This window comes from Dipodomys merriami, unplaced genomic scaffold (genome assembly GCF_024711535.1).
Source record: "Dipodomys merriami isolate MVZ:Mamm:240054 unplaced genomic scaffold, mDipMer1.0.p SCAF_7, whole genome shotgun sequence".
Classification (NCBI taxonomy): Eukaryota; Metazoa; Chordata; class Mammalia; order Rodentia; family Heteromyidae; genus Dipodomys; species Dipodomys merriami.
Window position 1 is genome coordinate 15,108,716 of NW_027206290.1, and position 17,572 is coordinate 15,126,287.

At 37.3% G+C, this 17,572-nt stretch overlaps 1 protein-coding gene across 1 annotated transcript in view; it reads right to left on the reverse strand.

The window, feature by feature from the left end:
* Nucleotides 1-8,489: 8,489 nt before the first annotated feature.
* The window catches only part of Col24a1 (collagen type XXIV alpha 1 chain), a 286,389-nt gene continuing 277,306 nt past the window's right edge, over nt 8,490-17,572 (reverse strand). The window contains exons 57-59 of the mRNA XM_070007045.1: nt 15,118-15,227; nt 11,423-11,638; nt 8,490-9,166 (exon numbers count right to left, since the gene is read on the reverse strand). Coding sequence (XP_069863146.1) covers nt 9,020-9,166; nt 11,423-11,638; nt 15,118-15,227 — 473 coding nt within the window. The 3' untranslated portion in view covers nt 8,490-9,019. The remainder of the gene's footprint in view (nt 9,167-11,422; nt 11,639-15,117; nt 15,228-17,572) is intronic.

Sequence of the window (17,572 nt, forward strand, 5' to 3'; positions counted from 1 at the left end):
TTTAGAGAGATTTTTGAATGAATGTGACACCGTTGCCCCATGGTTCGCTGTCTCTGGAAGCCTCACGGTGGCCTCTTGGGAGAAACTAGGGAGGGACCTAGATTTTGCCTCTGAACAAGGAACGCTTAAGAGCGGAGTGAGACCAATATGGAAACTGATAAGAGGCTGTCTCGAGGACCAGCGTTGCAGTGAGGCGGTAGAGAATGGTCAGGCCGCCTTAGAAATGCTGCAGGAAGAAAGATCAGAAAGGGCAGACAGCGAAAAGGAGGAGAGCAGGGGGGGTCATGCCCTGATTTTGCCGAACTAGAGACCTCTGAGTCTACAGACTCAGAGGAATTACAATCAATCATAGAACAAATAGAAAAAACAAAGATAAGAAAGAGGAGGAAATGGAAGGAGAGAGAGGACCCAGATAAAGACGAATGCACGCCCTCCGTGCACCGCCCCACACCTTCTGCCCCTCCGCTCTATGCGGAGGACCCTGGAAGTGACAGCCCCGGCTGTTCTTTCAGCCCAGGCGTGTGGAAAGCGGTCAGAACCGAGTTACATCTAGCCTGTCCAATATTTCAGGATCCACAGGGACAGCGGTATCATGAACCCTTAGATTTTAAGGTTATAAAATCTTTAGCTGAGTCTGTGTGGACATACGGAATCACAGCCTCCTTTACTGTAGCCCAGGTGGAGGCCCTAAACAGACACTGCATGACACCCGGTGATTGGAGTGGGCTCGCACGAGCTTGTTTGAGCCCAGGTCAGTATTTAGATTGGAAGGCCTTTTTGATTGAATTTGCTAGTGAAGAGGCTGCGGCCAATCAGGCTGGGGGAAACCCAGCTTGGGACAGAGATATGCTGCTTGGACAGGGGAGATTCGCCAATCAGCAGATAGGCTACCCGGTCCAAGTTTATGAACAAATCAATAAAATTGGCATAAAGGCATGGAAGGCCTTACCAAATAAAGGCGAGGTGAGTGGCAATCTCACCAAAATCCTGCAGGGCTCTATGGAGCCGTTTTCGGACTTTGTTGCTCGTATGGTTGAGGCCGCTGGCAGAATTTTTGGTGAACCAGACACAGCCATGCCATTAATTAAACGGCTTGTTTACGAGCAGTGCACTAAGGAATGCAGAGCCGCCATAACCCCATATAAGAATAGGGGACTAGAAGCATGGATGAAAGTTTGCAGAGAGCTGGGCGGACCACTAACTAATGCTGGATTAGCTGCTGCTGTGGTGCAATTAACCCAGAAGAAAGGGGGCTGGGAAGATGGCTTAGTGGTAGAGCACTTGCCTTGCATGCTCGAGGCTCTGAGTTCGATTCCTCAGCACCACATAAGCAAAAAGAAATGAAAAAAGCCGGAAGTGACGCTGTGACTCAAGTGGTAGAGCGCTGGCCTTGAGCTGAAGAGCTGAGGGACAGCGCCCAGGCCCAGAGTTCAGGCCCAGGAAAAAACCTATTTAAAAAACGCTGCAAATTTGTCTAAACAGTTGTCTAGTTATCTTTTAGGTAATTGAACTGGGGAGTTTGACAGCCTGATGGAACAGCTCAGGGTTGCCATCGTCATGGTGAACTCGACCCGAGTGGATGCCGGATTGGCGGAGGGGTTATCTTCATGGATCTCCGCTGCTATGAATCATCTCAAGGAGGGGGCGGGTTTGGGAGCCCTGATAGGCCTCCTGGTGTTAGCCTCCTTGGTATGTCTGTGGTGCATTTGCCAAATTAGAGGTTCTCAGCGTCGCAGTGCAGCCATGGTTATCCAAGCCTTTACAGTCATTGGAGCAGGTCAGTCCCCCTAAGCGTGGCTTGCCACCCTAAAACAATGAGCACAGATTGCAAAGCCAAAGTACTGCAGTCGAGAGGCATGAGTTTTGCCCTCGAGGAGAGCATGTTTGATTGCACACGGGTTCGATTCGCCTTTTCCCGTCCTTGTGAAAAACGAATCAATGGACAGGCTGAGTCATCCCTAGAGAAGGTACCCTCTGGGAGAAGGCTTGTATGCAGTCCTTGCAATTGCACAACAGGGATCAGACCTCTGTTCTCATCTGTGTTCTTTAAACAAAAAAGGGGGAACTGTAGAGAGCTGCGAGAGGCCGCACCTGGAAGATGGCGCCGGCTTCCGCCCTCCGCCTTCCCGATGGCGAGTGCTCTCGTGGTAAACAACTCCTGATATGGCTAAGGCAAAGAATCTGGCTTGCTTCTGTGCACCTGAACCTATTGGCGGTTCCCACGTGGCGTATCAGGGTTGGCTACCCAGCGGGTATTTAAGGCTGTGGGGAATTCTCCCCGGGGTTGGGGTCAGAAGATTACTCAAAGGTCCTGAATAAACTGCAGAGAGAAGAGTCCGGTGTCGCGTCGTCATTACCGGCCGAGGCGGTAGCGACACAAATATAAAGAAAATGACAGAAGGACAAGTAAGGTTAGCAATGAGATAAACACGTTTGAAAAGAGAGAAGAGAAAATATATTGATAAGAGCATAGAATATATGACAACATAAATATGTCTGAAATATCTGTAATCCAAGTTGCAGAAAGAAAGAACAAATACCTACAGTAATATTTGAAGAAATCTTGTGCAAAAACTTATTGAATCTTACTGGAGAAATTAAGTAACAGTTTTCCAAAGCACTTTAAATCTCAAGTAAATAATTACAGAGAAATATAATCCACCTACACAGTAGTACAACAACTAAAAAACAATGGGCAAAATAATATTAAAAGTGAAGAAAAGAGACGCAATATTATCAAATGATCAAATATAAAACTTAAAGCTGGTAACACAAATGACGGAAGCTAGAGGACAATGAAGTAACATCTTTACAAGAAAGTAAATAGAAATCTGGACTACTATAGAGATAAGGAAAAAATATCCTGTGGACAAATAGATGTGTTTTTAGGCAAATAAAAAAGTGAGAGATTTTTGTTACTAGTATATTCACATTAAAAATAATACTTCCTGGGAAGTAGTAGAAAGTAAATTATCTCTAATGAAAGTATTATAATTAAGGAAGATAGGGTACATGTTTTATACTGAAACATTTTTTTCAGTATATTACTAAATAACAATATCCTGCAAAGTTTTACCTACATACACAACAAAAACATTACAGCCTGGTGCCCATATCTTTTGCTTATAATCCTAGCTACTTAGGTGATTGAGATTTGAGAATCAAGATTTGGAGCCAGTTGTGATTGAAGAGGCCAAGTAAGAGCTTGAGGACCTAAGTTCAAGACCAAGTACCAGAAAAAAAAAGTAATGAAAAATAATATCCTCAAGTCAGAGAGAGATGAATGAAATAAAAGTGCAGTAACTGTGGAAAAATACTCATTATATATCTTCTATAAAGTCAAAGATGTTTTAGTCTTTAGGCCTTTTTTATTTATTAAAAAGATAAAAAAGTAATTTAACACAAAAAGCCAAAATGGGGAAAATATAATGATAAAAATATGTTACTAACAACTGAGGAAGAAAAGAGATGGAAGAGGGTGGGGAGAAACAAATTAAAGACAAGAAAATGAAAAAAGTACTCATTTAACAGTTTTAAATCTAAATATATTAATTGCACTAAGTTGCTAACTAAATACTCTAAATCAGTTTAAAATTAATAAAGTGGGCTGAGTAAAAACACAGCTATAGCTAGGCATAGTGGTCTATGCTTGTAATCACAGGGAGTTGAGAGTCAAGGGGATTGGGGATTCGTGACCAGCCTACGCAAAACTAGTTGAGACCCTTATCTCAAAAGAAAAATAAAGAAGAATGAGGGCATGACTCAAGTGTAAATGTACTTGCATAGAATACCACTCAGTACAAGCAAACAAGCAGAACCCCCACATAACTATGGAGAAAGGTTAAAAAGTGAAAGGACAAAAAAATGCCAGAAAGACACTAGCCAAAAGAAAACTGGTAAAATTATACTAATAGTCAAAAAAAATAAACATTAAAGCAAATAAGATTGTTAAATCGAAAAGGGACACTTTATAATGATAGAGTAATATAACAGGTTGATGCAAGTAATGGTGTTCTGGAGCTGGCTTGGACTAGTTTGTCAGAGGAACTGTATGCATTTCTTCCTATCTCTGTGTTTAGTTAATGTCAGATTTATAGCATTAAATCAGCTCAGTAAGAGTATTTACACCATAGAAATGAGCAAATGCTAAAAATTAGGGATGGTCTCTTTCTTCCCTTTCTCACTTCATTGATCAATTTATTACCTGGTTAGCTGCATGCAACAAATGACACAGAAAGGAAAATGGGAAACAAACAGGTGAATCTGCAATAATTAAGATATTTAAACATTTCTCCCTCTTGTAAAAAAGAAAGAAAGAAAAACAACAAATACCTTTCCTTAGAGATAGGGAAACAATTAGTGTCATTTTTCAAGTAACCAAAACGTTGAATGGGAAGGTTGAGATGAATCAGATTTCCTGCCTTTAAGTATCATTTCCTTCTATGGTTTTATAGGATAGAAATTACCTGTGATACTTATGAGGACTACAATAATTTCTAAATTATTATACAAGAATGAGGAGAAAAGCTAGGTACAATTTTCAGTTTTATATACATGTAAGTTTAATATATATAAAGTATATATACACTACATTTTAAAAGAAGGTTTATATTCAATATATGCATTTATAAAACATGAGGATGGCATGCCTTTAGATCAGATAATTTCTTATTTATTTTTCTTTTCTTCCTTTATTATATATATTTATTGTAAAGATACTGTACAGAGGAGTTACAATTACATGAATAAGGCAATGAGTTCACTTCCTATCCAGCATTGTTACCTCTCCTTTTTTTTCCCCTTACCATCCTTTCCCCACCTCTCCAACTCCCCCCACCCCCTTTCCAGTTTTCAACATAGTGTCTTGTACATCTCATTGCAACAATGGGTCAACCTGTATCCTTATTGAAACAGATAAATAATTACATTAAGGTATTAAAAACCAACTTCTTTGGTGATACTTATCATGGAACAATCAAATCTTTGATGATGATGATGATGATGATGATGATGATGATGATGATGATGATGAATAGCAATCAATGTTTGCAGAATGGTTACTTTGTGTCAGGCATTGTTAAGTAAATTTCCATGCTTATTTTTTAATCCATTCAACAACCAAATGAAATAAGTACTTTTACTTTCTTCATTTAACAGTGAGGAAACTGAGACAATGGATAATATAACCTAACCACACACTAGTCTTCAGAATGTTCTTTATCACGGTACTAAACATTTATGTTTAATTTGATGTGCTTTAAATTTAGTATTTCAAGACACACTTAAAAACATAGTTTTTCTGTTCTCTCTCTATAAAATTCTTTTTGTGTCTGGTGGTAATGGGGACTTGAACTCTGAGCTTCCTGCTCTAGCAAGTGCTCTACCACTTTAGCCATGCCCCCTATCCCCACCTCCTCTTTTTTGTTTTAGTTTATTTTTAGACACGGTCTAGGGCTGTTTGTGCAAACTGGCCTGGAACTGCAATCCAACCCTCCAGTGTCTACCTCTTAAGTAGCTGGCCTAGATATATTTCTTAAGTATTATCTAGAAATACCATGTCGCTGAACAAAATTATCACTTTTGGAATAGAAAGTTTAGCACATAGACTGAAACTAGATGCATGTATCTATGAAACTAAATATAGATATATGGTCTTTTCATTTAGAATCAATCTCTAAAAACACGAATCTTCTTCAAACAGGCAATCTGACATCTTTGCTGTACCCCTTATTTTAAATTATACATAAAACATACATAACAAGATCAATTATTTTAATCAGTGGCACTGGCACATTTCTTTACACAGCCATCTCTAGAACTTGGTTATCATCCCAGAGGAATGGGAAGGGAATTAGCTAATTCCCTTCCTGTTCCTGCCACTTGTAATCTCAAGTGAATAAATTGAAACATGAATGGAATCTTGCAATATTTGTCATTTTATGTGTGGATTAGTATCACTTGGCTTAGTATTTTGAACGTTTATTCATAGTTTAGCATATATCAGCATTTTATTGTTTCAAAAGACTGAACAATATTCTACTGTGTGAACATACTATATTTTGCTTATCCATTCATGTGTAGATTATTTTTTGGGCTGTTTCTACCTCTGAGCTATTGTGACTAATGCTTCTATCAATACTGGTGTATGGGTACCTATTTGAGTCCCTGCTTTCAGTTCTTTTGGGTAATCACCTAGAAATAAAATTGTTGGATGATATGGAACTACCACTGTTTTCCACAGTGCCCTAGCATTTTATATTTCCATCAGCTATGCATAGAGCTTTTGATTTCTTTGTGAATTATTTTTATTTTCTCTCTCCATGCATATATTCTTCACATAACAACCATCCTGATGGGTATAATTCTAAGGTATTTTCTAGTACAACTAATTTTTCAGACACCAACTTGGATGTCCAAAAATTCAATTCAACTCTGACACTAACAACCAGGAATTAGCATCAGATTCCTCTCTCTTTCCCTTCTTCCTTCTCTCCTTCCTTTCTCCTTCCTTCCTTCATCTTTCCTTCCTCTCTCCTTCCTTCCTTCCTTCCTTCCTTCCTTCCTTCCTTCCTTCCTTCCTTCCTTCCTTCCTTCCTTCCTCCCTCCCTCCCTCCCTCCCTTCCTCCCTGTTTTTGCACTAGTCCTGGGCCTGAAATCAATGCTTGGTCACTGTCCCTGAGCATTTTTGCTCAAGGCTAGTGCTGTATACCTTGGGCCATAGCTCTACTTTTGGCTTTTTGGTGGTTAAATGAAGATAAATGTCTCATGGGCTTTTTTTCCTGGGCTGGCTTTGAACCACAGCTTCCAGTTCTCAGCTTCCAGAGTAGTTTAGGTGCCTGGCTTAGATTCTACTTTCTTTCTCTTTCCTACTCCCCCTCCTCCCCCTCCCCCCTCCTCCCCCTCCTCCCCCTCCCCCCTCCCCCTCCTCCACCTCCTCCCCCTCCCCCCCCTCCCCTCTCCCCCTTCTTCCCCTCCGGCATGGGCCTGAACTCTAGGCCTGCATGCTATCCCTCAGCTCTTCAGCTCAAGGCTAGCACTGTACCACTTGAGCCACAGCACCACTTCAGCTTTTTCTGCTTATGTGGAGGAATCGAACCCAGGGCCTCATGCATGCAAGGCGAGCACTCTATCACTAAGCCACCTTCCCAGCCCTGATTCTACTTTCTTGATAGTATCCTTTAATGTACAAGTTTTTTTCAATGTAGTTGAATTTATCATTTTCTCTAGTTGACTGTTTTGGGTGTTATTCTAAGAAATCATTGTAAAATTCAATATCATGAAAATTTTTTCCAATTTTTCTTCTAATAGTTTTAGAATTTTCACTCTGACATATAGATATTTGATTCCTTTTCAGTTTAATTTTTTATTAGATGTAAGGTAAGAAAAGTCTAACTTCTTTTGCAGTTTCCTCAGGCCTATTTGCTGAATAGACTTTTTTTTTCTCCACTGCATAGTGTTGACACCATAGTCATTTGACCATCTTGGTAAAGTTTATTTCTGTATTATGGCCTTATTTTGTAAAAATAGAAAAATAGACCAGATATATATATATATATATATATATATATATATATATATATATATAGAGAGAGAGAGAGAGAGAGAGAGAGAGAGAGAGAGAGAGAGAGAGAGAGAGAGAGAGTATAAGATATCAAAGGGGTTATCAAAAGTAATAGAAGCCTATGGTAACAAAATAAAACAAATAACACCAGAATGATTTAGAACACATTTTTAATTATAGACAAGTAACTGTGGTTTGCTGTGACTAAAGGTATGTTTATAAGAGATAAGCATGCTTTTCAATATAGCAAGATATATAATATTTTCTTTTAAATTGATTTAGTAGTTCTCTGAAAACAAGGGAAGACTGAATGAACTGGTTGAGCCCAGTGGCAAAAGATTTTTTTTCCTGGATGTTTCTTTGAAGACTGGTAAAATAAATTTCTTTTAAGTACCAATACATTAACACTAAGAACAATTAAAATCAATGACTCCTACACCACATATATTTCCTACAAAGCAGAAATAAGTGTTTTATAATTTAAAACAGCAGCAATTTCAAAATATTTGCTGAATTAAAACTTTACAAAATATATACACAAAATATCATTCCAGATGATCATGGATTTTTGTAACAATATATCACAACCTCTAACTTGTAACTTAAACCTACTACTGATGTAGCTGGCCTAAAGTAATTTTTTTACAACAACTTAAAAGATAAAACAAAAGAAAATCCCCTATTCTCTTGTGTATACATGTAGGTAACAATGGCCTGGCTTTAATTCCATATGTATGAAGAGAATTTTAAAATAAAACAACAACTTCACATAAATAATTGTTTTATTTGTTACTAAGTATGTGGGACTGAAAAAAGTAAAATAAGTACTAACATCGAAACATATCTTGATGTAACCAGTACATACACTCTTAATGACAAAGATGCAGAAAGAAATAAAATAGATTATGAAAGCCACAAGCACCTTGTTTAGAAAGAGCACCAAGCAACACAAAACGGCAACACATAAGAGGTAGTGTACCATCAGCTAAGATGTACATGCCCATGGGGGACCTGAATACAGCTTAGTGTTTGGGAAAATGAGACATATTAGACTGTGGCTTACAATTTTTAGACAGAAACATTGCACATTTGGGAGCATTAGCCAGTATTGCTCCACAGTGTTCTGTATCTCCAGCTGTCTAATGGGTACTTTGCTCTCAGACAAAAAAATATAGAATTACCCTGAAAAATTCCAAGTTTATAAACAACTAAGGAATTCTTTTAAAAAGTTCAGCTCAATAAATTTTTTAAAGAATTAAATACTTTATCAATCATAATCTTTTAAAAATGCCTTTTCTCCTTTTTAGGAGGAAGTCTTTTCTTCCTGAGATTCTTTAAGATTTAGCCAATGTCTTTATTTTGTGCATTTCATAATGAATGACAGCATCATTCTGTCTATATTTTTCTCTCTGTAGCAATTACCTGGCCAACAGTATGAATTCTAAATGAATCCAGAGACTAGAGAAAGCATACAGAACTGCTTTCAATGTAATATTTTCGTTCTGTTTTGAGATGAGGAAGTTTTTGTATTTCAACTACTGGGAGTTGATTAGGGTCCTGGGTGTGAAAAAGGAACTTTGCCTTATGCCAGCTGCCATCCTGAATCTGTAAAATAAGAACAAAATTCTGTCATATGTAACATTTATGTAGCAGTCATCCTTAGCAGATAATGCTCTTCATAGATATGTGGATTTAAAGTTTGAAGACCATAGAAAGTATTTGAAATAGTGCTCAACATATGGTAATAATTACTATCAAAAAACTGGAAACCTGCGCCTGTTCATTTATTTTTAATTGCATTGCTTTTTATTTTTCATGTCCACAGTCTAATTCTAGTTTATTTGCTTGTGTCTTATATGGATCTTCATACCAGATATGAATTAAAAGTCTACACTATTCCTAAAATGAATAAGCCCATCTGTTCTCTGTTACTCTGTTTTTGACTAATTGTTTTTTTTTTGGGGGGGGGGGTCCGGTTGTGGGGCCTGAACTCTGGGCCTGGGCGCTGTCCCTCAGCTCTTCAGCTCAAGGCTAGCACTCTACCACTTGAGTCACAGTGCCACTTCCAGCTTTTTCTGCTTATGTGGTGCTGAGGAATCGAACCAAGGGCCTCAGTCATGTGCTCTACCACTGAGCTACCTTCCCAGCCCCTGACTAATTCTTTAAGGCAGACATTTTTCTTGGGTGAAAAGGAATGAATTATCTAAACTCCCATGTGTAGGTAGAAATAACCAGAATCATCTCATCATTTACTTATTTTTTTCACTTGGTGGCTTTTCATTTATATAGTTTTATATAGTTTTCCTATTTCTTTAAGTCTCTCATATCAGTATATTCTCTGTACTGATAAACTCAATGGAAACAAAACATAAAAAATGTCCTCTGAGGAAGATTTAACAAAACAAAATAAGGAAACATTTATGATACTTTTTATTCAGAAGTTCACTTACAGCATTATTACAGAATGAACTTTAAAGTTTGAGGATCTTTATAGATTATTTAATGTATAAATTTTAAATTAAAACTAAGGTTGTGGAAACTCATTGAAAATCAGTAATTTCTCTAGTGTCATAAGCTTGGCATGATAAGTAGACCTAGAATTTTTTGTGTAATATTATTAGGTCATTACATCTCTCAAGTAATATCTACTGAGCATGTACGTTGGCGTAAATGAAAAATAGAAAAAAATAACTATTCTTATAGAGTTCAGGAAATACACAGGTTAGTAAATTAATTCTGCCTTCTGAAGCAGTTTATAAACCTAGGTGGAGAGGGAAGATTATATGCTATAGGAATTTGTTGGTGATGCTGACCTCTTCAAATACAGAGAACAGGAGTCAGATACTTATGATTATTTACTTAAGATTTTTAATCCCCAAATACTGTTTGGAAATAAAATGTTATGAGCTTCATACTTCACAAGGGCAGGAAATGAAGCTACTTAAGTAATTAATGATTAACTAATGATTAAGTTACTTAGGTAACTTAAGTAACTAATGATTGATACAAGAAGTAGATAATGCTATTCTCTCTAACAGGGTTACAAAAGTCTTCGCTAAATACCAAATAGGGGCCAGGCATGGTGATTTATGTCTATAATACCAGCTACTAGGATGGAGGATTATAGTGTAAGGCTAGTCTGGGCAAAAGCATGAGACCCTACTTAAAAAAAACAAGAACAAAAAGGACCATCACATGGCTCAAGTGGTATAGCTGCTTGCATAGGCAGCATGCATTCAATCCCTCAAACCAAAGACAAAATAGCTTAGGTTTTAATGATAGCTACAAATAATAAGTAGATAAATGAGTTTATCTGTATTTGTTTCCTAAAACAGATGATGGGCCAGACTTTATTGACTATAAGTAGGTACTATTTGTTTTATGGATTTTTTCCCTAGTATCCATTACTTTAATAAGAAAAACTTAGCTAAACTTAAAATACTGACTAATTGAGCCAGTCAATTTACAACTATATTTATACTTAATTATACAGAGTCTAGCAATATGAAAAAAACTTGCCTCTATAACTTGTCTTCCATGCAGTGATAAGATGTAACTAGAGCCATGAGAATATATCAACATATATATATATATATTCTGTTTATCTATACATGCAGACATAATCATTTCATAAGAATAGAATTTAACTAAATGTATTTTATGCATGTAAAAGTAACCAGTTGGTTTAGCAAAAGTTGACAAAATATAAGAAAATAATTGATTTTGAAAAAGAATGGTTATGATAGACATATTAAAACTTAACATCTTTCTATATTTTGAAATTAAAGTCTTACTGTCTTAATTTACACTTTTCTCAACTTTAAATCAGATTGAGTGATTCCCAAAGCACCCTTATCTTACCTTGCAGTCATCTGAAAGCACTTTAGGTTCAAGTAGAGTGTTTTGCTCAAAAATCTGACCATTCCATCCTTTGAAACCAATAGGCAATCCTGGGCCATTTGTTTGTGCATTTGTCCACCTTGAGTCATTCAGACAGTGAATAGTGATGACGTGGGTGGCTTCTGAGCTCAATAAATGAAGGAAGTTCATCTGAACTTTCCCAACACCGAACTCCAACTAATGACATGGAAATAATATTCAGGTTATAAAATATGGCACTTTAGAAATTTTTAGTTTGGGGAAATACGTGGAAAGTTAGCCTGAGAAAACTACTATACTTAGAATGTAAGTTCCCAGTTGGTGGTGTGTTGGTAAATATTTAACCATTGTTAAAGATTTTGTTTGTGTGTGTATGTGTAAACATGATTTACAGCATTTTCTGACTTCCATAGTAGAAACACGCCCACCATAGCTTTCATACTGCCGGACGATGCCACTGATCATGGACTTGGAGAAAGTCTGCCTCCTGAGCCTGAAAGAGTGGCTCCAACATACCATTAGATTACTACACACAATAATTTGCTTTAGCTTAATACTTTAATCCATTTGTCACAAAACTAGGAAATTCTGCTAGTCCTTCATATGAGATTTTATTTGCATGATTTCCAAAGAAAATCTATTAACTTTGGAAGTTAAAAGTTGCAATAATAACGTAATTCAGTAATTTAAACGGAGAGCCTGTAACCGTTAAGAGAATTTTTTTTCTTTGTGTCACTAGTCCCTAAAGTAATTCTAAATAGTGACTCATAAATAAATGTTTATTGAATGAATTAAATTGAACCACTGCAGAAGCAAATGCTAACTCATAAAATGAAGAAAGGAAAAATTGCTGTAAGAAGGTCTGCATGTCTATTTTCTATACTTAAGGACATACACATTTCTATGGCTCTATATAATTATTGTTGTTACTATAGCATTATTAAAATAGGGATATGCACATAACACGGGGGAAAAACCAATTAAACTCAAAACAACAGCATCAAAGAAAAAATCTGCAATGGGCTGGGAGTAATAGAGACCCTGCTCTGCTCAGCATGTTCTTGGTCCTGTGTTTGAAATCCAGCACCCTGTCAAAAAAACAAACCAGAAAACAAAAGAAAAATTCTGGGAAAAGAGAGAAAATCAGAATGACAACACGGGAGACTAATCATAAGGATTAGTTTAAGTAATTCAGCCTTTTTATTTTGCAGATCAGAATCAGAAATGTGTAGAATATTAACCTTCAGAGCCTTAGTTTCCTTGTTGGTAAAAGGGAGCCTAACCCTGACCTCACAGGGTTGTTGTGAGAATTCAAAGTAAAATGTATTTATTTCTCTAGCTAGGGCCTGGTAGACAGATCAGGTCCTCTGGTGACTCAATGTCATTTGATTCTAAGTCTTTCCACTATTCCAGTCTTCATGAGGTTGAGTTCATGGATGAAATTAATGGGAGAACTTCTTTTTTTTTGCCTGCGTTGGAACTTGAACTCAGGGCTTGGATGCTATCGTTGAGTTTTTGTACTCAAGGCCATTGCTCTACCACTGAAGCCACTTATCTACTTCTGGCTTTTTTGGTGGTTAATTGGAGACAAGAGTCTCACAGACATTCCTGTCCTGATTGGTTTGAACCAAAACTCTCAGATCTCAGCCTCCTCCTCCAGTGCCAGTTCAGGAGAACGTTTTCAATCATGAGAAGATATGGAGTGCAGTTCCCTTACTGCTCCTTTGCATAATAACATTTGCCACAGCCCAGAGCCCTTCCCTTCCTTTGACAGCAGGAATAAAATTCCTGGGAAAACCTCCAGGGAGTAAAGATGACATCGTGGATATTTTGGATGAAGAGTGTCATATGGATCTTCATGAAAGGAAGATCCTTGTCTATGAAAGGAAGCATTCCCTCCTTCGTTTCAATGAAAAATTAGTCAAGGCATATGAAACTATGAAACACTATAGTTAATGAAAGAGAGGGCAATAAGCTAGAGACTATACTTTTTAGCTGTTGCTTTTTAAATGATGAACAACATCCATGATAGGCACTTGTATTTATTCTTTGTCAGAAGAAACAAAATTTTAATAATATACCAAGTGGTTTAATCAGAAAAAATGAAATGCAGTTTTAATTTTCATGTGTTATGAACAGAGCTAGACGAGGTGTTTTTGAAATAGTTATAATACTTGTACTAAAGGTAAATTGCATTTATTTTTATCAGTTGGTTTATATAGTTACATTTGAAAGTAGTTTTAAAGGTATCTAGTGAATGTCAATCGTAGATTATTATGTGCCCAGTACCAAAAGTAGCAACGTTTTGTGGCAATATTCCTCTTTTAATGATGATGATGTAATTTTCACTCAACTATAGCTGATTGCTGATTATGAACACAGCAGCTATTTAGAGACTTTATAATATATGTGCATATATAAAAAGTCGGGGCTGGGAAGATGGCTTAGTGGTAGAGTGCTTGCCTTGCATGCATGAGGTCCTGGGTTTGATTCCGTAGCACCACATATGCAGAAAAAAGCCGGAAGTGGTGCTGTGGCTCTAGTGGTATAGTGCTCACCTTGAGCTGAAGAGCTGAGGGACAGAGCCCAGGCTCAGCGTTGAGGCCTCATGACTGACAAAAAAAGTTTTTTTTGTTTTTTTTGGTTGTGGTGCTTGAACTCTGGGCCTGGGTGCTGTCCTACACTCTTCAGCTCAAGGTTACTGCCCTACCACTTGTTCCATAGCACCACTTCCAGTTTTTCTGGTGGTTTATTGGAGATAAGAGTTTCATGGACTTTCCTGCTGGGGCTGTCTTTGAATCATGATCCTCAGATCTCAGCCTCCTGAGTAGCTAGGATAATAGGCGTGAGCCACCTGTGCCCTGCTAAAGTATCACATTTTTAAAGAATTATAAAAAAAGATCTGATGGGTGCCAGTGGCTCATGTCTATAATTCCAGCAGGAATTAACCTCTAAGGAGGCTGAGATCTGAGGATCTCAATTTGAAGCCAGCTTGGGCAGGAAAGTCCATGAGACTCTTAAATACAATTAATCATGAAAAAGTTGGAAATGGAGTTGTGGCTCAAGTGGTAGAGTGGTAGCTCTGGGACAGTGTCCAGGCCCCTAGTTCAACAAACAAATGAACAAACAAAACTAGATCAGTGAATAAACCAAGCTGAGCCAGTCATTTAAAAACACAATCAAAATATAAAGATTTGCTTTGATTAGATTTTTCATACATGATAAAGAATGAAGGGCACTCTTGTTTCATTCTTAAAATTTATACTTTATACTTGTTCCAGTTTATTTTGTCAGTCCTGGGACTTGAACTCTGGGCTTGTGTGCTATCCTTGAGGTTTTGTGCTCAAGGCTAATGCTCTACTACTTGAGCCACAGTTGCACTTCTCGTTTGTTGTGTGTGTGTGTGTGTGTGTGTGTGTGTGTGTGTGTGTGTGTGTGTGTGTGTATGTGTGTGTGTGTGTATGTTTAATTGAACTTTTGTGTGTGTGGTTAATTGGACTTTTGTGTGGTTAATGAGACTTTTTTTCCAGGGCTAGCTTGGAACTGCAATCCTCAGATTTCAGCTTCCTGAGGAGTCAGGATTATAGGTATGAGCCACCGGTACCCAGTGGTAGACAGGATTTTTTTTACAGATACTGTGTAACTTAGTGATGTATGTTCTAATATTCAATACATACCTTTGTTACAGATACAGGAGATAAACATGTCTGTCCACCAGCACTAAAATTGCAGAAAACCTCAATGGCATCTGAAGCACATCCAAGGTTTGGATCAATCCAGTATTTTCCTATTAATTTATAGTAAAACACAGTCATTTCAGTCTCCTGCTAAACAATATATATTTATATATTACTAAAGGCTTGTCTGTTAAAATACACGGACTATAAACTTACCAATATTCAATAAGTGAATGAGAGCTATTTTTACAATTTAAAGACATATAATAATTTAATTGAAATGATAGAATCTCTCAACTTATTGCTCAACTAAAAGCAAATTGTCTCAAGTCACTTAATGCCCTGAAAAGTTGAAGTTCATGTAGAATCTATGCACGTATTTTATATTGTTATAGATTTGAAGTAAGCATTTTGTTTAAAAGAGAAACAATTTCAAAATCTCTAAGGAAATAGTTCTTTAGGGATAACACTGATGATTAAAAAATAATACAACTTTATTTTCAGAAAGAAAGTGTACAATTAACAGTCCTCATTTTTGAATTTTCCCTTTCAGATTTGCAATTGGATAACACTGAAAGCTTACAGCTAGTATAAGCCTGCCAGTCTATGTTGAGTGCACAGTAAACTATGGGGACTAAAGTCATATATGTAGTTGGCTGAACTACTAAGCTGAAATGCACTGGGCTGTCATCTTAATGGCAGAATAACAGGTTATTAAAATAGCATCTCATTCCAAATACAAAAGACAGGAACTATTGAATGAGGCAGTTCTGCTTCCTTGCATTTATACAATCAGTTTTTTTTGTCAAATGCCACTTTCTTTCTAAAAAAATTATTGTCAAGGTGATGTACAGAAGGGTTATAGTTACATAATTAAGGTAGTGATTGTATTTCTTGTCGAACTTGTTGCCTCTTCTCACATTTTTCTCCTTCTTTGCCCTCCCCCCCAAGTTGTACAGATCATTTCCAACACATCATCATGTGAGTATCACTGTTGCATAGGTTCCCCCTTTGTCCTTTGTCTCACCATTTTGTTGTTCCTCTTCCCTTCCCTAGTTCAGATAAACGTGTATACAATGCCACTTTCTAAAACAGGTTGAGATACTTTTTCCATTCCTCCATTTTATCCAATAGCACAAGGTTCTTTGGGGCTGGGTAACATCCAGTCATCAGACCATATAAGGATTTAAAAATTTGGAAGTGGTGCTGTGGCTCAAGTGGTGAGCGCTCGCCTTGTGCTGAAGAGCTGAGGGACAGCGCCCAGGCCCAGAGTTAAAGCTCCACGACCGACCAAAAACAAAAAAAAAATTATAAAAATTGTTTGGTACAAGACAGAATGTTTCTCATCTGCTTCTGGTAGCCTTCTGTACCCTGTTTGCCTGTATTGACAATTTTCCATGGTCCCCAAATTTTATAAATATCCAAGTGGCCCTTGGCAGAATAAAGGTTCTCCATTCTGCCTTTAATTTTCCAAACTTCCCCTCTATTCTTTTTTTTTTTTAAGATTTTTTTTTAGGGCTGGGAAGGTGGCTCAGTGGTAGAGCGCTTGCCTTGCATGCCTGAAGCCCTGGGTTCGATTCCTCAGCACCACATAAGCAAAAAAGAAAAAAGCCGGAAGTGGCGCTGTGGCTCAAGTGGTAGAGTGCTAGCCTTGTGCTGAAGAGCTGAGGGACAGCACCCAGGCCCAGAGTTCAGGCCCCACGACCAGACTAAAAAAAAAAAAAAGATTTTTTTTAAATTGTAAAGGTGATATACAGAAGGGTTACTCTGTTGTATAAGTTACTTAAGTCAGGTAATGAGTATATTTCTTTTGTCACCTCTTCTCTCCTTTTCTCCCAGTTTTTCCCTCTGGACCTCCCTTCCTCACAAGTTGTATAGTTCATTTTCAACTAGTGTCTAATGAGTATCACAGCTACATGTGTTTACCCTTTGTCCCACCATTTCTGTGCATGCCCTTCCCCTTCCCCAAACAGACGAACTTTCAAGATAAAAGGTACAGAAATCAAAAACTGTGACTAAGGAGGAGAAAACAAAAACAAAAATAACAAAAAACCCTCTTGTTTCCATTTCTTGGAATTCATTTAGCTAAACATCATTTTATGTGATCGTATGCACATAGCTATTTAGCCCTTACAATCCTACAAAGTGTGTACTTGATGAATTGCTAGCTAAAAGATTAAAAACTGTTCTCTATTGCAGAATTTTCAAATTTTAGTGTGCATCAAAAGATCTGTCAAATAACATATTTGGATGTCACACCAGAATTGTTGATTCACTAACTCTTGAGTGGAGTTTGATTCTGTATTTTCAACAAAAATTGATCTAGTCCAGGGGACACATCTGGAAAACCACAAATCTACTGAAATATGGAAGAAAGGAGCGAGAGATAGTCACCCATGTTAGTCTCTTTCACTCAGAATTTTGAACATTGTATAAGGTTGAAGAAATTAAAGCT